This window comes from Carassius auratus, chromosome 43 (assembly GCF_003368295.1).
Source record: "Carassius auratus strain Wakin chromosome 43, ASM336829v1, whole genome shotgun sequence".
In the NCBI taxonomy this organism is placed as follows: Eukaryota; Metazoa; Chordata; class Actinopteri; order Cypriniformes; family Cyprinidae; genus Carassius; species Carassius auratus.
The window spans coordinates 7,357,709-7,376,104 of NC_039285.1; the positions used below are offsets into that span (position 1 = coordinate 7,357,709).

The window sequence follows — 18,396 nt, forward strand, 5'->3', positions numbered from 1 at the left end:
CCTTGTTGGTGGTGCTGCTCTTCAGTCCACGACACTCATTTTCTATAGGGTGCATGTCAGGGAACTGTAATGGCTATAGCAGAAGCTCGGTTCTGTGCCCAGTGACCCATTTTTGTGTTGTTTTTGAGGTTTGTGTTTGGATTATTGTACAGTTGGATGATCCAAACATGGCATTACTGATTTTTTATGGCATGTATCTAAACAAGATGTCCCAGACCTCCAGCAGAAATATAGGCCCACAACATCAAAAATATGGCAGTACATTTCATTGTACACATGGGGTACTTTTTAACCCTGTTTTCACCAAACCCATCACCAAGTACCAGTTGTGTCTGATAAATGAATATGCTGGAGTTTTGTTTTTGGATGAGCTAGGATAATTTTTCTTGAAACCCTCCTAAACAACATGTGGTGATGTAGGTGCTGTTTGACAATATATTTTAAGGTTTTCTTACCCCGAGACTCAACTATTTTCTGCAATTCTCCAGCTGTGGTCCTTGGAGAGCTTTTAGTTACTCAGAGTCCCCTTTTCACCACACATTAGGACGATAGACACTCGTCCTCTTCCAGGCAGTTTCATAACATTTTCTGTTAATTGGAAATTCTTAATTATTGCCCTGATGGTGGAAATGGGAATTTTCACTGCTCTAGCCCTTTTCTTATAGCCACTTCACTAATTTGTGAAGCTCAATTATCTTTTGCTGCACATCAGAAATATATTATTTGTTTTTTCTCATTGTGATGGATGATTGAGGGCATTTGGGCTTTGTTTTCCCCCCTATTTATATTTCTGTGAAACAGGAAGCAATGGCTGGATAATTTCATGTTCATAATCACCCAATTGTTATTATGAATGGGAATATACTTCTGAGTTATTTTACTCATAAGAATTTCTAGGAGTGTCCTTAATTGTGGCCAATGTGTATTAGAGAAAAACATTTATTTAATAATGATATTTCCCCCCATTTTAAATTTGTATTATCCAATGTGAATTATGTGAATTTTTTTAATAAAAGATCAAAAGGATTAACAATGCAGATTAATTTTCACAGCCTTCTTTGATCATATTTACCAAGGGTGCCATTATTTTTGGGCATGACTGTAGATACTCACACTAGGGGCTCTAATCCATGTTAGAGTGTGATTGCCCCTTATAATCCAGTTTATTTCACATTTTTGTTCATTTTCACCTTCATGCAACTGCTAACAAATGCAAATCTGAATGGTGTTCCATTTGAACCTTAATCAACAAGAACAACCAACCATGATATCCTCACCTTATCTCACGCTGCCTTCACAAAGACTATCCCAATTGTTTCTTTTTATGAATTTATTTCAAATTATTGTAAATGTGACGTTCCTAGTTGGAAATTGGACATGAATTGCTTTTGTCATGTTTTCTACTTTCTACTATAATTTTTATACCCAAGTTTCAAAGTTTTGCAGGCCTAAACTTTAAATATGGTGAAGGGTATGCTACGTATTTTAAATATATGTGTTTGAAATACTGCCCATCCCTATACATCAGCTTTGAGGCTATTTGAACATTTAATATTATATATTAGTAAAAAAAAAAAAAACATTTTTTACATATATACGTATATATGTACGTAATTTGATTCACAACATTTACTTTGATTCTTATTTCATTGTATTTTCATTTTTAATTTTTATTGTTTTTATTTCTAATTTTGCTGGCATCCATTGCTATAATTAATGTTCAAGTCTTGTTTTTATTACCTGGTTGGTTTAACAGCTAATTTATTTTTAATTATACTCATATATATGTTATTATTTTACTAAGCCCTATTTCTTTTTTCTTACTACTTTAATTGATTTATTACCATTGCAAGTAATCACAACGGAAAAAAATAAAATCTGTTTGTAATACCTCTATCACTCTTTTAAAATGCTACTCCACAATAGGACAGTACAACAGACAGACAGATATTTCAGTACGTATGGAACTGTTTGATGTAATCTCCTCAATCAGTTACTATAAGAAGTAAAATGAGATTTGCTGCATGCTTTTAAAATAAGTTTATTGTTTTACAATTTGTGTGTGTGTGTCATTACACATTTGAACATTATATGCAGGAGTCAGGAACAAACTACATCCAGAAGTAATATGAAACACTGGTTTCCTTTCTTGCTTGCTTTTTGTGTCTTGCTTTGTTAATCTACATTCATTTATTAGCAGTGCAATTAATTACATTATAAAATGGTAATAAGGATACAATGAAAGACTTGCAACCTACAGTATGTGAAAAAGCACCCTTCTCAAAATAAACCATTTAGTTATTGCTCTTTAGTAGGGAATAGTGGAAAAAATAAGTGTATAAACGAACACTGAATAAAAACTATTTCTAATACAGTTATCACCCTTAGTGCAATTTATTTTATTCCATCATAGTTCCCATCTAAATCATCATTAGATGTTTGATCCTTGAGAAATCATACATATCAATGCAGCAAAATTCCTATTTAGGAAAATCATATAAATAAATGCAGTATTGTGCTTAAATTTCAACACATTTGTAAGAGATCTGGGGTATTCTGCATTGCTACGGCTGCCCTGTAATAACAATGTGCATTATGGCCTCTGAAATGTTATAGTATGTTGTGGTTTTTGTTGTGATTTGCCTTCATTATATAATTTTTGACAGGAAAAATAAAAACATTCTTACCCAAAGCCTAAGGCACTATCATTCTTAGATCTAATTTGATTGATGGGCATTAAAACAATCAACTGAAAATGTAAATTTAGAATGTAAAGGCGTTAAGAATGTCTCTTTCTGTCTTTCTGTGTGGTCAACACATTTGTATCAAATGAGGGCAAATATTTCACAATGTATCATAAGTGTATCAAAGACAGCTGTAAATTCTGAAAGGCTAGTTGACCAACTAAAGGATAAATTTAAACAAAGATACTTGATGTCTTAATAATATATCAGATACTAGAATATTATTGAAAAAAAGACACTAAATTGTGCAAAAAGCAGTGCATCGTTTCAGATTTCTTTCTGCAAGGTTTCATTTTAACCCCTAGACCTCTCGCATGAAAACATACATAATATGATTAAACCAGCACTTTTTATATGTCTTCAAATACACTCTTAAAAATAAAGGTGCTTCAAAAGGTTGCCATAGTTGGTTGCCATTCAAAGCAATGCCATAGAAGAACCATTTTGGTTCCACAAAGAACCATTCAGTTAAAGGTTCTTTAAAGAGTGATTTTTTTAACCTTTTTTATCATCTGAAGAACCTTCTTTGCCACAAAGAACCTTTTGTGAAAAAGAAAGTTTCTTCAGATGTTAAAGGTTCTTTATGGAACCATTTTTTACAGTTACATTTTGGAGAAAATGAAATTAAAACTCCACAAAGCAGAAACTCCAACACACAGACTAAAGTGCATTCAAACTGTAATTTATGTCATATTGCATACAGTTTACCTGCATTGTAGTTGTTGGGGAGGGAAATGCTTAATATTGCCTTTTCCTTGGCAATAGAAGTTTCCTTAGGATGTGTTATAACATAAGAACAATATCTTCAAAATGATCTTGATGTAGACTGAACTCCTTATATAGTTTTTGAAGAAAGGATTTTTGTAAATATTTCAACCCCAAAGAGTTGAATTGCTTCAAATGTTTGTGTAAAGATGCACCTTCCACCAATGGCCAACTGAGCGAATCTTCACAAACGGTTGGTCAGCATGTTGACTTTATACTGTATATAACCTCCACATAGTCAGATAAATTCCGGTGTTGAGGCAATTTACATTCCAAGTGGCATGCTTTCAAATGGATCACTCTGAGAGAAACAATAAAGCAAGACAACTGTAAGTGTATGGTAGATTTTAATAGTATACAAATATTTAAACAAGAGATTTGGACCTCATTTTCATGATTTGATCAATACCTGCTCACTCTCAGGAGGGATCTGTGCTGGCTGTTATATCAGAGCTTCACTGCTCCTCATAGCCAGCAGTGGGGTACGTCTCCCCGTCCTGACCCTGAAACATGTACTGGGACACAGCAGCAGGGATGAGGGCATTAGCCAGCTCCTGCACAATGCATATAGAAATAGTTTAGAAAACAGTTCATATAATCATGCAAGCATTCATTTGAAAAATGTTCTAGTCTGTTTTTGATCAATCATGCATTTTTGCAAACACGTAACTTTATGGCCTTCTAGCAGTTGAAGCATTAAAATACAAGCTACTTATGGAGGGACAATATCATGGTAATTAATTATTAAAGGGATACTCCTCCACAAAATTAGTATTTTATTATTAACCACTTAACCCCATGTCGTTCCAAACCCGTAAAAGCTTTGTTCGTCGTCGGAACACAATTTAAGATATTTTGGATGAAAACCGGGAGGCTTGTGACTGTCCCACTGACTGCCAAGTAAATTATACTGTCAAGGTCCAGAAAAGTATGCAGAGCTTCGTCGGAATAGTCCATCTGCCATCAGTGGTTCAACCGTAATGTTATGAAGCGATGACAATACTTTTTGTACATGAATAAAACAAAAATAACGACTTTATAACAGCCAGGTTGCACTGATGCGCTATTTTCATTCAAATCATAGCGTCAAAACAAAAAGTAAATAGAAAAAGTATCCTTGTGGCAGTTTGTGTATGTGTTTGCATACTTTTCTGGTCCTTGACAGAGTAATTTACTTGGCAGTCAGTGGGACAGTCACAAGCCTCTCGGTTTTCATCCAAAATATATTAAATTGTGTTCCAAAGATGCCTTAAAGCTTTTTTCGGGTTTGGAAATGACATGATTAATAACAAAATGTTAATTTTGTGGTGGAGTATCCATTTAGGTTAAGTGCGCCACCCTGAATCATACATACACACACACACACACACACACAATGAAACTTTAACTGTCACAGCTGATAATTTATGAATGACAGTAAACTCACTGATTTCAGGTTTGGGTCCATTTCTGAAAAGTTCCACTCGTTCAAAGACAGACTAAATGTGAAGGGCTGTAGGAAAGTGTAGAGTATTTTAAGGTCATTAAGATGGTAAGGCTATCTTTCCATTCACTTTTATGTTGGATGCACTCTCTCCCTGTATCGATTCAGACTTACATTGATTGCTGCAGCACTGGTTTCCATGCTCTGCTGGTGACTCCTCAGAAGCAGCTGTAAATCCTCCAGGCTCATGTCAACATTCTCCACACCGTCAGGAATCTCTGGTCTTCAACATATTCAATACAAATTAAAACAGATTTTTACATTTATTAAGTGCTGCTATCTGTGAAAAATAACAGTCTTAACCTAAGTCATAGATTTTTGTTACTTTGATAAAGATGATATATTATACCTCTCCAGCATTGGTCTTTTGGCCCTTCTCTCTCCCAAATTAGTTCCTTTGCCCTCTAGGACGGACTGTACCATGGCAACAGGGAGGACGGGGGGTTCAGCACACACCTCACAGGAGCCAAGTGGTACACTCTCTCCTCGTCCTTGCACCCCAGGACTCACCGGCTCTTCCTTAATCAGCATCAGACACTTTTCTCTAAACAAATAGATCATGCCTTACAGTTTTTCTCAATCGCTTTGATGCATTTCCTGAAACATCCTTAATATTTGCAAAGAAGTATGTGCATTTCTCAAAACAATTCTTAAAAACAGCACCACACAATGGATTACCTGCAAAAGCCTGTAACTAACTCAAAATCTTTAGTTTATCTCTTTAAAAGTAACTATCTATGTCAATGAAGAATGAACATATCAGTGCTATCAGAATGAAAAGTCCTTGTGTCATTGATCACAAACAAGATGTAAACTGGATTGGAACGTTTACTAATAAACTCTTTTCAGTCAAGCAAAATGTCACCGGGCCCACTCATCCTTTTAATCATACACTAGATTTAATTATATCGCATGGAATCAGTCTTACTGATGTAGATATCATACCTCAAAGTGATGATGTTACGACCATTTCCCTGAATTGTGCGTGCAGGCGGTTTTTAAATAATATTTTTATGTCTATATAAAGTTGTTCCATATTTTTAAAACTAATCGTGGGTAGTGGTATCCTTGTACGACTTTCGACTCTATAGAGTAGTGGCACACGAAAATGGATGTCTGACTAATATAGTACCTAAAACTAACTCTACCACGCTTATAAAAAGCATATGGCTCAGCAGCGTTACCGTCCGGGGAGAACTACTGTTCCAGCCACCAAAGACAAATTCGAAAAATAACCTGCCTGATTTATCTCAACTGCTATGTGTACTCATAAATACACATGACATAGACGAAATGACAGGCAACATGGGCATTATTTTCTCTAATACATTAGAATCTGTTGCCCCCATCAAACTGATGCATTAGGACTTGCGTTTACTGACCTAATAAACTCCTTTGGAATCAAGCAAAATGTCACCGGGCCCACTCATCGTTTTAATCATACACTAGATTTAATTATATCGCATGGAATCGATCTTACTGCTATAGATATTGTACCTCAAAGTGATGATATTACAGACCATTTCCTTGTATCGTGCATGCTGCGTATAACTGATATTATCTATATGTCGCAGCGATACCATCTGGGCAGAACTATTGTTCCAGCCACCAAAGAAAGATTCGCAAATAACCTGCCTGATCTATCTCAACTGCTATTTGTACCCCAAAATACACATGAATTAGACGAAATTACTGAAAACATGGGCACTATTTTCTCTAATACATTAGAAGTTGTTGCCCCCATCAAATTGAAAAATGTACTGTACCATGGTATAACAGTAATACTCACTCTCTCAAGAAAGTAACTCGTAGTCTTGAACGCAAATGGAGAAAAACTAACTTAGAAGTTTTTAAAATTGCATGGAAAAACAGTATGTCCAGCTATAGACAGGCTCTAAAAACTGCTAGGGCAGAGCATATACACAAACTCATTGAAAATAACCAAAACAATCCAAGGTTTTTATTTAGCACAGTGGCTAAGTTAACAAATTACCAGACGCCACCTGATTCAAATATTCCACCAACATTAAATAGTAATGACTTTATGAATTTCTTCACTGATAAAATAGATAACATTAGAAATACAATAGCGAATGTAGATTCTACAGCATCTAACACTTCAGTTTCATCCACCGCACCCAAAGATAAACTGCAGTGCTTTACAACCATAGGACAGGAAGAGCTAAATAAACTTATCACTGTATCTAAACCAACAACATGTTTATTAGATCCTGTACCCATTAAATTACTGAAAGAGCTGTTACCTGTAGCCGAAGAACCGCTTCTCAATATCATTAACTCGTCGTTATCTTTAGGTCACATCCCAAAACCATTTAAGCTGGCGGTTATCAAGCCACTTATTAATAAACAAAAACTAGATCCTAGTGTACTGGCAAATTATAGGCCTATTTCAAATCTTCCATTTATGTCTAAAATTTTAGAAAAAGTTGTGTCTGCTCAATTGAGCACCTTCCTGCATAAAAATGATCTGTATGAAGAATTTCAGTCAGGTTTTAGGCCCCACCATAGCACAGAAACTGCACTTGTTAAAATTACAAATGACCTGCTTCTTGCGTCAGATCAAGGCTGCATCTCATTTCTAGTCTTACTTGATCTTAGTGCTGCGTTCGACACCATAGATCATGACATACTCATAGATCGATTACAAAACTATACAGGTATAGTATAGTATAGGGCAGGCTCTAAGATGGTTTAGATCCTACCTGTCCGATCGCTACCATTTTGTTTACTTAAATGGGGAGTCATCTCATTTATCATCAGTAAAATATGGAGTGCCACAAGGATCCGTCCTAGGTCCCCTTCTATTTTCAATATACATGTTGCCCCTTGGTAATATTATTAGAAAATACGGAATTAGCTTCCACTGTTATGCTGATGATACTCAGCTATATATCTCAACGAGACCAGATGAAACTTCCCAATTATCTAAGCTAACAGAGTGTGTTAAAAATGTAAAAGATTGGATGACAAATAATTTTCTCCAATTAAATTCGGATAAGACAGAGATACTAATTATTGGACCAAAAAACACTACACAGAATCTTGTAGATTACAATCTGCAACTAGACGGATGTACTGTTACTTCCTCTACAGTCAGAAATCTGGGTGTTATATTAGACAATTTGTAGCAATTTGTCTTTTGAAAATCATATTTCCAATGTTACAAAAACTGCATTCTTCCATCTTAGAAACATTGCCAAGCTACGAAACATGTTATCTGTTTCTGATGCAGAAAAGCTAGTTCCTCCATTCATGACCTCTAGACTGGACTATTGTAATGCACTTCTAGGTGGTTGTCCTGCTTCGTCAATAAACAAGCTACAGGTAGTCCAAAATGCAGCAGCTAGAGTCCTTACGAGGTCAAGACAATATGATCATATTACCCCAATTTTACAGTCTCTGCACTGGCTACCTATTAAGTTCCGTATCAGTTACAAATTATCATTACTTACCTATAAGGCCCTAAATAGTTTAGCTCCTGCGTACCTAACTAGCCTTCTACCACGTTACAACCCATCACGCACCCTAAGGTCACAAAACGCTGGACTTTTGGTAGTTCCTAGGATAGCAAAGTCCACTAAAGGAGGTAGAGCTTTCTCACATTTGGCTCCCAAACTCTGGAATAGCCTTCCTGATAATGTTCGGGGTTCAGACACACTCTCTCTGTTTAAATCTAGATTAAAAACACATCTCTTTCGCCAAGCATTCGAATAATGTATCTTTTATTTGTGAGTGTAGTTGCATCTGATCAAATGTGCATTTTTATTCATTAGCTTGGGTTAAACTAATTTTACTTTGTTGGATCAGCAGCTATGCTAATGATGTCTCTATTTTGTTTCTATGTTTCGCCACGGGATTCACATCCCGTGGTAACTAGGATTTACACAAGCTCCAGTCTTGATCCAGAACACCTGAGAAGAGATGATGCTGACCCTCAGAGGACCTCAGATGATGCTAACCCTGAATCAACAAACAGAACTAACAATTATTGCTAAATGTGTGACTGCATCATATAATAACTATTAATTAATAATATTGATAGTTCATTGTCTAGCTGACTAAGTCTTGTATTATTATTATTATTTTTATTTTTTCTAAAATCCTGTCAAATGTGCACAAACTACTAGCTACTACTAAATATTGTAGAAACATAATTTTCTGTAAAGTTGCTTTGTAACGATTTGTTTTGTAAAAAAGCACTATATAAACTTGAATTGAATTGAATTGAATTGAAAGTGCTTTACAACTTTAGGACAGGAAGAGCTAAATAAACTTTTCACTGTATCTTAACTAACAACATGTTTATTAGATCCTGTACCCACTAAATTACTGAAAGAGCTGTTACCTGTAGCCGAAGAACCGCTTATCAATATTATTAACTCGTCGTTATCTTTAGGTCACGTCCCAAAACCATTCAAGCTGGCAGTTATAAAGCCTTTTATTAAGAAACCACAGCTAGATCCTAGTGAACTGGCAAATTATAGGCCCATTTCAAATCTTCCATTTATGTCTAAAATTTTAGAAAAAGTTGTGTCTGCTCAATTGAGCTCCTTCCTGCAAAAAAAAGAAAAAAAAAAAGAAATCTGTATGAAGAATTTCAGTCAGGTTTCAGGCCCTACCGCACAGAAACTGCACTTGTTAAAATGACAAATTAGTTGCTTCTTGCGTCAGTCAGATCAAGGCTGCATCTCATTGCTAGTTTTCTTGATCTTAGTTCTGCGTTCGACACCATAGATCATGACATACTCATAGATCGATTACAAAACTATATAGGTATTCAAGCAGGCTCTAAGATGGTTTAGATCCTACCTGTCCGATCGCTACCATTTTGTTTATTCATCACCAGTAAAATATGGAGTGCCACAATGATCCGTCCTAGGTCCCCTTCTATTTTCAATATACATGTTGGTCCTTGGTAATATTATTAGAAAATACGGGATTAGTTTCCACTGTTATGCTGATGGTACTCAACTATATATCTCAACGAGACCAGACGAAACTTCTAAATTATCTAAGCTAACAGAGTGTGTTAAAAATGTAAAAGACTGGATGACCAATAATTTTCTCCTATTAAATTCAGATAAGATAGTGATATTACTTATTGGACCAAAAAACAGTACACAGAATCTAGAAGACTACAGTTTGCAACTTGACGGATGTACTGTTACTTCCTTTACAGTCAAGAATTTGGGTGTTACACATTTCCATCTTGGAAACATTGCCAAGCTACAGAATATGTTACCTGTTTCTGATGCAGAAAGGCTAGTTCATGAATTCATGACCTCTAGACTGGACTTTTGTAATGCACTGTTAGGTGGTTGTTCAGCATCTTCAATAAACAAGCTACAGGTAGTCAAAAATGCAGTGGCTAGAGTCGTTACCAGGTCAAGAAAATATGATCATATTACCCCAATTTTACAGTCTCTGCACTGGCTACCTTATCTATAAGGCCCTTAATGGTTTAGCTCCTGCGTACCTAACTAGCCTTCTACCACGCTACAACCCATCATGCTCCCTAAGGTCACAAAACGCTGGACTTTTGGTAGTACCTAGAATAGCTAAGTCCACTAAAGCAGGTAGAGCTTTTTTTCACATTTGGCTCCCAAACTCTGGAATAGCGTTCCTGATAATGTTCGGGGTTCAGACACACACTCTCTGTTTAAATCTAGATTAAAAACACATCTCTTTCACCAAGCATTTGAATAATGCATCTCATAATTTGTGACTGCAGTTGTATCTGATCAAATGTGCATTCATATTTTTTAGCTTGGGTTAAACTAATTAATTTTACGCTAATGATGTCTCTATTTGTTTCTCTGTTTTTCCACGGGATTTACATCCCATGGTAACTAGGATTTACACAAACTCCAGTCTGGATCCAGAACACCTGAGAAGAGATGATGCCAACCCCTAAGAGGACCTCACGTGATGCTAACCCTGAAACAGCATACAGAACTTACAAATATAGCTTCTTACTATGCAATACTATGCTACTTACTATGCAATCACATTTTAATAGCTGTTAATAGTGTTCATTGTCTGGTTGACTATGTCTTGTATTAATTTGCACATAAACTGATCACCACTTATAAGCTACGACTAAATATTGTAGAAACTTAATTTTCTGTAAAGTTGCTTTGCAATGATTTGTATCGTAAAAAGAGCTATACAAATAAACTTGAATTGAATTGAATTGAACAGTTTGGATGAGAGTTACTGTATTGAAATGCAGAAGGACACACTTTTTATGTATGCCATGTAACCATTTCATAAGTTCAAATTTACATATTACTGTATGTGGGATATTGATTGAAAAGGACAGGATAGGATTCACAGTTAAACTTTACTAGTGGTCTGAGACAAAAACAAAAAACTTTACAACAGCATCATTGTGATATAGAAAAGAAATATGGGCACAAAGGCGAAAATACACAATTAGAAAAGCAAACACAGGAAACATCCCTCAGGCAGAATTTAGCTTTTGCTCGCAGCACTGCATGAGGAATTTCAGTGTAGTCGGTCTTCACCTCCTGATGTGCATTTTGCCAACCAACAGATTCTCGTATACATCACAAAGAATAACTTCCCTTAAAATGTAATGTGGAATTGGAGTGAAGTGAAGTGAAAGTGACATTCAGCCAAGTATGGTGACCCATACTCACACACACACACACACACACACACACACACACACACACACACACACAGTTGGGGGTTCGATGCCTTGCTCAAGGGCACCTAAGTCATGGTATTGAAGGTGGAGAGAGAACTGTCCATGCACTCCCCCCACCCACAATTCCTGCCGGCCCGAGGCTTGAACTCACAACCTTTCAATTGCGAGTCCGAGTCGCTAACCGGCAGGCCACGATTTCCCCAAAAGTGAACCATCTCACAGCTTCATATATGCGGATGAGGCTGGGTTCAACATGACCACAAGCAGAAGGCTTTGTTGAAATGTCATTGGCCACAGAGCTACTGTTGATTTGCCAGGCCAACGGGGAGGAAATATCCATTGTAATTTTTCACAGTTTTTCTGTTACCTTGGTGCATTTCTCATATCAGAGATGAAGTTCTCACAACTACTTGTACAACCTCTACATCATCTACTCATTTATACACATCAGAAAACCAGTTTCTCATTCTTTTGATCAAGTTGTGATTGCTTTTGTATATTCATGCAATTGATTATGCACATGTATCTGTGGTTTCCGACATTATCATTCGCCAATGTCATGTGACTCAAAATGTATTATATAGTTTTCTGTGCAATAGTCTTATCCCTCAAAACATCTAGTCTTTAGTTCATCGTATAAGTCATTAAATGCAAAATGGTTAATCTAGCTGTCATAAACTGCCAAGCACATTTTTATTTTTTATTTTTACACATTATTATTAGACTTTTTGTAAATTTGGCATGAATTGTCCAAATGAATCTTTACTAATGAAGAGTATGTAGATCAACCACTGATAAACCATTTCTCTGAAATATCTCAAAGTTTCATCTCATGAATCTTCAGTTAGAAAGTGTATAATTTATAGACAGAGGACAACACAACACAAGAGTCTCTTTCAATCAATATCCCACATACAGTAATGTGTAAATGTGAACTTTTGAAATGGATATATGGCATACATAAGCATATGGCATACTGTTCAATACAGTAACTGTCATCCAAACTGTTGCCATAGTTTACATCAGAGCATCCCTCCAGAAAACATTGTTATATACACAACATTACTAAGCAATTTAACGGTCTTATCCATAAACTATGACACAAGGACTTGTCATTCTGATGGCACTGACATGTTCATTGACACAGTTATTTATTTTTGAGAGATTTTGAGCAAGAGATTGGCTTTTGCAGGTAATCCATTGTGTTTTGCTATTTGTACGAGTTGTTTTGAGAAATGCGCTTACTGTTTTGAAAATGTCAAGGATGATTTGTGAAATGTACCAAAGTGACTCTGAACAACTCTCGTTTTGTCCTGTCTATATATATGCTTTCCAATTATAGGATCGTGAGATGTACTCTTGAGCTATTTCAGAGAACTGATTTATCTAAAATTTACAAAAAGTCTAATAGAAATTTGTAGAAAGCATGCTTGACAGTTTTTGACAACTAGATCAACCTAGTATTAGATGAACTAATGCCTAGATGTTTTGCTGGGTAAGTATTTTGCACAGAGAGCTAAATAATACATTTTGAGCAACATGACATTAGCAATTGATAATGTAGGAAACTGCAGACAAATGTACATAATCAGTTGCATGAATGTACCAAAGCAATTGCAACTTGTTCAAAAGAATGAGAAACTGCTTTTATAATGTGCACAATTGAATATAATGAGGTGGTTGAACAAGTAGTTTTGAGAATTTCATTTCTGCTCTGAGAAAAACTTTAATAAAGGAAAACATAGCTAAACTAGAGCTCTGTGACTTTTTCTCAAATTTCCTGTTTTGTGACCACATTTTCCATATGATGGAAATTATTGAGCCCTACTAGGCATAGTGACTAATAAGGGATAGTTAATAGTTCACCATGAACTGAAAATTCTTCTCACCTCCCTTTAGAAGAACACTTTTGTCCAAACATTGAAAGTCCAAAACAACATGAACATAATAATGTATGCACAGCAACATTTAAGTGTTTTGGGGTGAACTATCCCTTTAACTCTGAAGGTCGGTCCACTCACCTAGTATCCTCTGCCTGTAAAGCCATGGTGCTGGACTGTGAGATTTCAGTGACATCAGAGATTACCGGCCCTCTTGTCATCACATTGCTAGTGGAGCAGGATGCACTTTCTGTGGATGGCTGGGTTGAACACGAAAGAGTCATATTTTATTGATTGAGAAAACCATCAAAACACCAGTTGTAAGAAGCATGATACAGTGAGTAAAATCTCCTGTGTCAGATCTTCAATCTTTAATATGAAAGCTTTCTCACCGACTGGATATAGAACGATTCTTGCAAGGACTCAGTGGAGTGGCTATGGCTGAATTTTGAGGCAGGAGGGGTGGAGCAGCCGTCATCCAGCATGAGAGGACTGGGGAGAAGGAAAAATGCAGAATATAATTGATAGAAGCCATATCAATAAGTGATCAAGTCTCAAATACAAAGAACTTAAAACTGTTGTCATGAATGACAATCCTATTGCCCTCTAGTGGTAAGAATGTGAAAGAATGTTAGAGCAGTGTTGTTATTACTACGGTAAGTCAGTTAAAAGTTGCAGTGGAATACCAAGCACTGGCTCTTGTGGTCCCTCTTAGCCAGTTTGTTCTCATGCGTCACACTAGCTGACGGTGCACCTTTTTTTAACAGAGGGTAGAGCATTTGTGGGTGCATGTGTGAGGGCAAGAGCTCAGGAGGTCTGACTCAGCAGTCAGGTCCATTCATCCCAGCAATAGCAGTGAATTGTATCAGCTGACTGTTTCCAGCTGAGTTGGCCATTCCCTCTACTGTGTTTGTGTTGGAGCATCAGGCTGTTGATTGCTATTTTCTCTTTGTGCTTTTTGTTTGTTTGTGTGTGTAATCAATACCTGATCAAGTGCTTCAGATTAGTGTGTGCTGTATGTGTTACAAATGAATGGGCACACTCACAGCTTTCTCTTCATTCCCACAGTGCTGGGAGCGTTGGCCTGCATCTGGCTAAACAGGAATTGAATCAGCTACAAATAGAACGGATAAACACAAAGTGAGTCAGTGTTACTTACACACCAAATCTGCATGACAACATCTTCCCCAATAAGAGCCAGATCAACCCACTGTCTCTCATTGTGGTCGTGAGCTGTATTTCTAACCTTATTCGTGACTTTCTGCTGCTGTGTGTGATTCTGCCTCAATGACACCACCTCTCTCCAGAGAACGTCATTCTGCCTAGATAGATAGATAGATAGACAGATAGATGGATGATTGGATAGACTGATGATGACTGGATGAATATATAGAATAGTAGACTCATATAGAATAGAATAAATTACAGACTACAGAACGTGTACTGTAGGCAACTAAGGATAATTTGTAAGTAATTTGAGGTAGCTGTTGATTTCACACAAATTTTTCTTTTGATGTTGTCTACCTCCTGGAAATATTTGAGAACTACTTATTTATTTATTTTTGTCCCTAGAAATGGACATCTACCTTTGGTCATGTGATTGCTGGCCCCTCTCTGTCAAGGGAACTACTGAATGTGCTATTGAGGCGCCTTAAACAGAACACCAAACCACTGAGATTCACAATGCAGAGGAGCCAATGAATGAGAAGTAGGTGAAAAGTTAGAGGGATAATAGAGGTGAAAGGGCAAGTTGTTGTTTGGGCTTTTTTCCGGCAAGGATAGGCAGTAAACGATGTCATAGGATTAATTGTGTATGTATGCATGGATGTATAGATGTGTGATAAACTTCTTACTGTTTCATATCCTGCATCTGCATCTCCATGTTCTCTTGCTGGCTGCGAAGCACCTGCACCTCATACAACAGCTTACTCAAGTCCTCCTGCCGAACTTTGGTCTCTTCGCTCTTCACTATTGACACCTGCAAACACACAAACAGATAAACAGTCGTCAGTAATGTGAGATCATAACCCTCCAGCCTGTGTGTGTGTGTGTGTTATGGCCTCTGGCTGAGAGAGAATAAAGCAAGAGTGAGAATCACTTAAAGATGAGTCGTCTCACCTTGCGCTTAATGTGCTCGAGCAGATGCTCGTGGCCCTGGAGGAAATAGAGGTGCTGGAACTCGGTGTCATCTCGCTCGGGCTTCACCAGCCCACTCTGCTCAATATTCACCACCTTCCTGAAGCCGTCTGAGAGAGAAGTGAGAGGTTAACGCAAACACTATTTCAATCGGAAGTGCCTGATAGCTTTGGATGTTTGTCAGCACAGAATGATACTTACACATGTTGAGCTGGCGTACAAAGCTTGCCATGTTATTGTGTTTGAAGTATTTGGGCAGGACCTCTTTGGCAAATCTGCCTTGGTCAAAAACATGGAAGCTGGTGCCCGTCTACAACGAGAGAAAACAAGCCAAAAAAGGAAAACATGTTTCTGCTTTGAAAGCACAAATGTGACTGAATGTTTTTGGGAAAGAGAAGCTTTTAATGTTCTTCCTCGAGCTATTTCTGAAAGGCATTGTTAAATGCAAAACTAAGACACATTGCAGTGAATCAGAGAGAAGCATCTGCTAAGAGCGGTCTGCCTGCTTTTCACCCCCATTGAGTTTTCAGTATCTTCCTGCTGTTACTTATTTTATTGCTTTTTGTTTTGCACACACAACCAGAATGTTAAATGAAAAACTGTAGTGTAAATGACTTTTGCTACACAGGATCTTTAGCAAATGAATTCATTTGATCAAATTCTCTTGATTCATTGCCAAATTTATGTTAAATTGAATGGTGGAGATAAAAAAAAACATAAACATGATGCAAATCATTTATTTTAAATGGTTTGTCTTTTTTTTCAGTCAATATATCTGTGTTCATTGGCCTTTGATTGCACATTTCGAATTAATTTTCAATTGTGATATTTTCATACGGATGCATTTTAATTAGCCTGTGTAAACAGATGAATACAGAGGATATGATGTGCCCCTTATTAATCATTTTCAATAATAATCAATGCAGAGCCATAGAGACCAAACCAAACAGTTCCAGTGCAACTTTAGAGTCCATCTTTAGATTAAAAACACTTTTAAATCTGCATATTTCCATTATTCACAAAGAATAGTAATGATTAGGTAAAAATGTGCAAGAAGTTTGATAATATTAACTGCATTTGCTGACATGAACTGACAATGAAAAATACCTCTAAAGCGCTTATTAATCTTAGTTAATTTCAACATTTATTAATACATTATTAAAATCTAAAGTTGTATATATTACTATTATTTAATGGATTTGAGCTAACATGAAATAACAATGGTTAGTTAACAATGAAAACTTTTATTAAGTAACAATATTATATTGTAACAAATTTATTGTTGCTAATGGGACCTTATTATAATTTCTTACCATGATTAAACATTGTAAAATATTAGCTTGGTTAACACTATACAAGTTTTACTAGAAATATTTTATATCCCACATTACAATATCAAAGAAACCCAGCGCTCTCATAGAGCTTCATTAGGGTTTCCAGAAAAATTTAGGGAAAATCTGAATTATATATGCAACATTCACATTTCTGAAAATGTTTCTCTGATGTTTAGGAAATAGAAAAAATATTTATTATAAAACAAATATACTCTCAACAAAGTCAATATCTTTTTAGCATTTTTGAATATTGTTTTAGCTGTATAAATGTTTAAATAATATCCAGTCATTTAATTTAGTAAGCAACATGTTTATACTTATGTTTTTCCTGCACACACAGTATAAAAGGGTCTTTATATATGCAAATACATAGCTACCATTTCATTGCAATGGGATTATCATATTTGGATGTTTTTGCCAAAATGTTTGAACATCTCTGACTTACATAACTTTTGTTGTTGCTCTGCCTAATAAAAGTCTTATATCTCTAAACAGAGGTCCACAACAGTTAGACTCTTTCTATATAAAATCTACACAATTTGTCACATAATTTATCATCATCTATAATCCAATCAAAGGATGCCATCAGGGTGAACTCACAGCACTCCAGCAAATCAGATGATTGGTCTCTGGGTCTTCCACAAGAGTCCAGAGTTTAGTAAGGAAAGCAGGTACATTGCTGGCGTATCCCCCATCCACACCTATAGAGCCCGGGTTCTCCTGCATGACTACACTTGGACTTGAACAGCTGAGTCTTTAATCCAGTTGTATTTTAGTCCATTTCCAAATCGATATTCTCTTGGGATGCACGTTGTTGATGCTGTTCCTCTCTCCTTCTCCTTCCTTCTCTTTGTGGCCTAGTCATAGGGCCATATCACTCCCTGCCATTCTCACAGGTCAGAGTCAGCATAAAGCACTGCCCTGCAGCATCACCACTATACCCCCTCATTCAACAAAGCAGCCCACAGGAGAACAATACAGACCCACACAAAACCTAGAATAATGCCACACTGTCACGCCAAACAGCACAATGGCCAAACATAACCTGCACAGGAGAGTATGCTTGGCAGATGTGCAGGGTTTTGTGTGGATTTTGAATTCTCATTCATAATAAGGTTGTTGTTTAGAGAGAGAGAGAGAGAGAGAGAGAGAGAGAGAGAGAAACTTGTCTTCAAGAGGTCTATCTATCTATCCATCCATCCATCCATCTATCTATCTATATCTATGTCTTAATATTTCTGTGTAAGCCATGATACATTTTCCCCCCAGGATTCTTTGAAGGATATATCATGGAATATCATTTTTTAGATTTTTTTTTTTTTTTTTTTTTTTGCATGTTATTTGATTTATTTATTCATTC

At 36.4% G+C, this 18,396-nt stretch overlaps 1 protein-coding gene across 1 annotated transcript; it reads right to left on the reverse strand.

Moving 5' to 3' along the window:
• Nucleotides 1-3,259: 3,259 nt before the first annotated feature.
• Nucleotides 3,260-17,974, reverse strand: LOC113061597 (heat shock factor protein 1-like). The gene is made up of 13 exons (XM_026230840.1): nt 17,637-17,974; nt 15,904-16,012; nt 15,685-15,812; nt 15,420-15,544; nt 14,813-14,888; nt 14,613-14,680; nt 13,959-14,058; nt 13,708-13,826; nt 5,342-5,536; nt 5,107-5,215; nt 4,936-5,001; nt 3,919-4,063; nt 3,260-3,810 (listed from the first exon to the last, which is right to left on the reverse strand). Exons 1-12 carry the CDS (start codon nt 17,760-17,762, stop codon nt 3,965-3,967), a joined length of 1,320 nt encoding a protein of 439 aa, XP_026086625.1. The 5' UTR covers nt 17,763-17,974; the 3' UTR covers nt 3,260-3,810; nt 3,919-3,964.
• Nucleotides 17,975-18,396: the final 422 nt, after the last annotated feature.

Coding starts and splice junctions, on each gene's coding strand:
- LOC113061597 (XM_026230840.1), bottom strand. CDS start 17,762: ATGCAGGAGAACCCGGGCTCTATAGGTGTGGATGGGGGATACGCCAGC. Junction 14,889..15,419: donor CAGATGCAGGATATGAAACA/GTAAGAAGTTTA, acceptor CTATCTATCTAG/GCAGAATGACGTTCTCTGGA. Junction 4,064..4,935: donor TGGACCCAAACCTGAAATCA/GTGAGTTTACTG, acceptor TGCATTGTGCAG/GAGCTGGCTAATGCCCTCAT.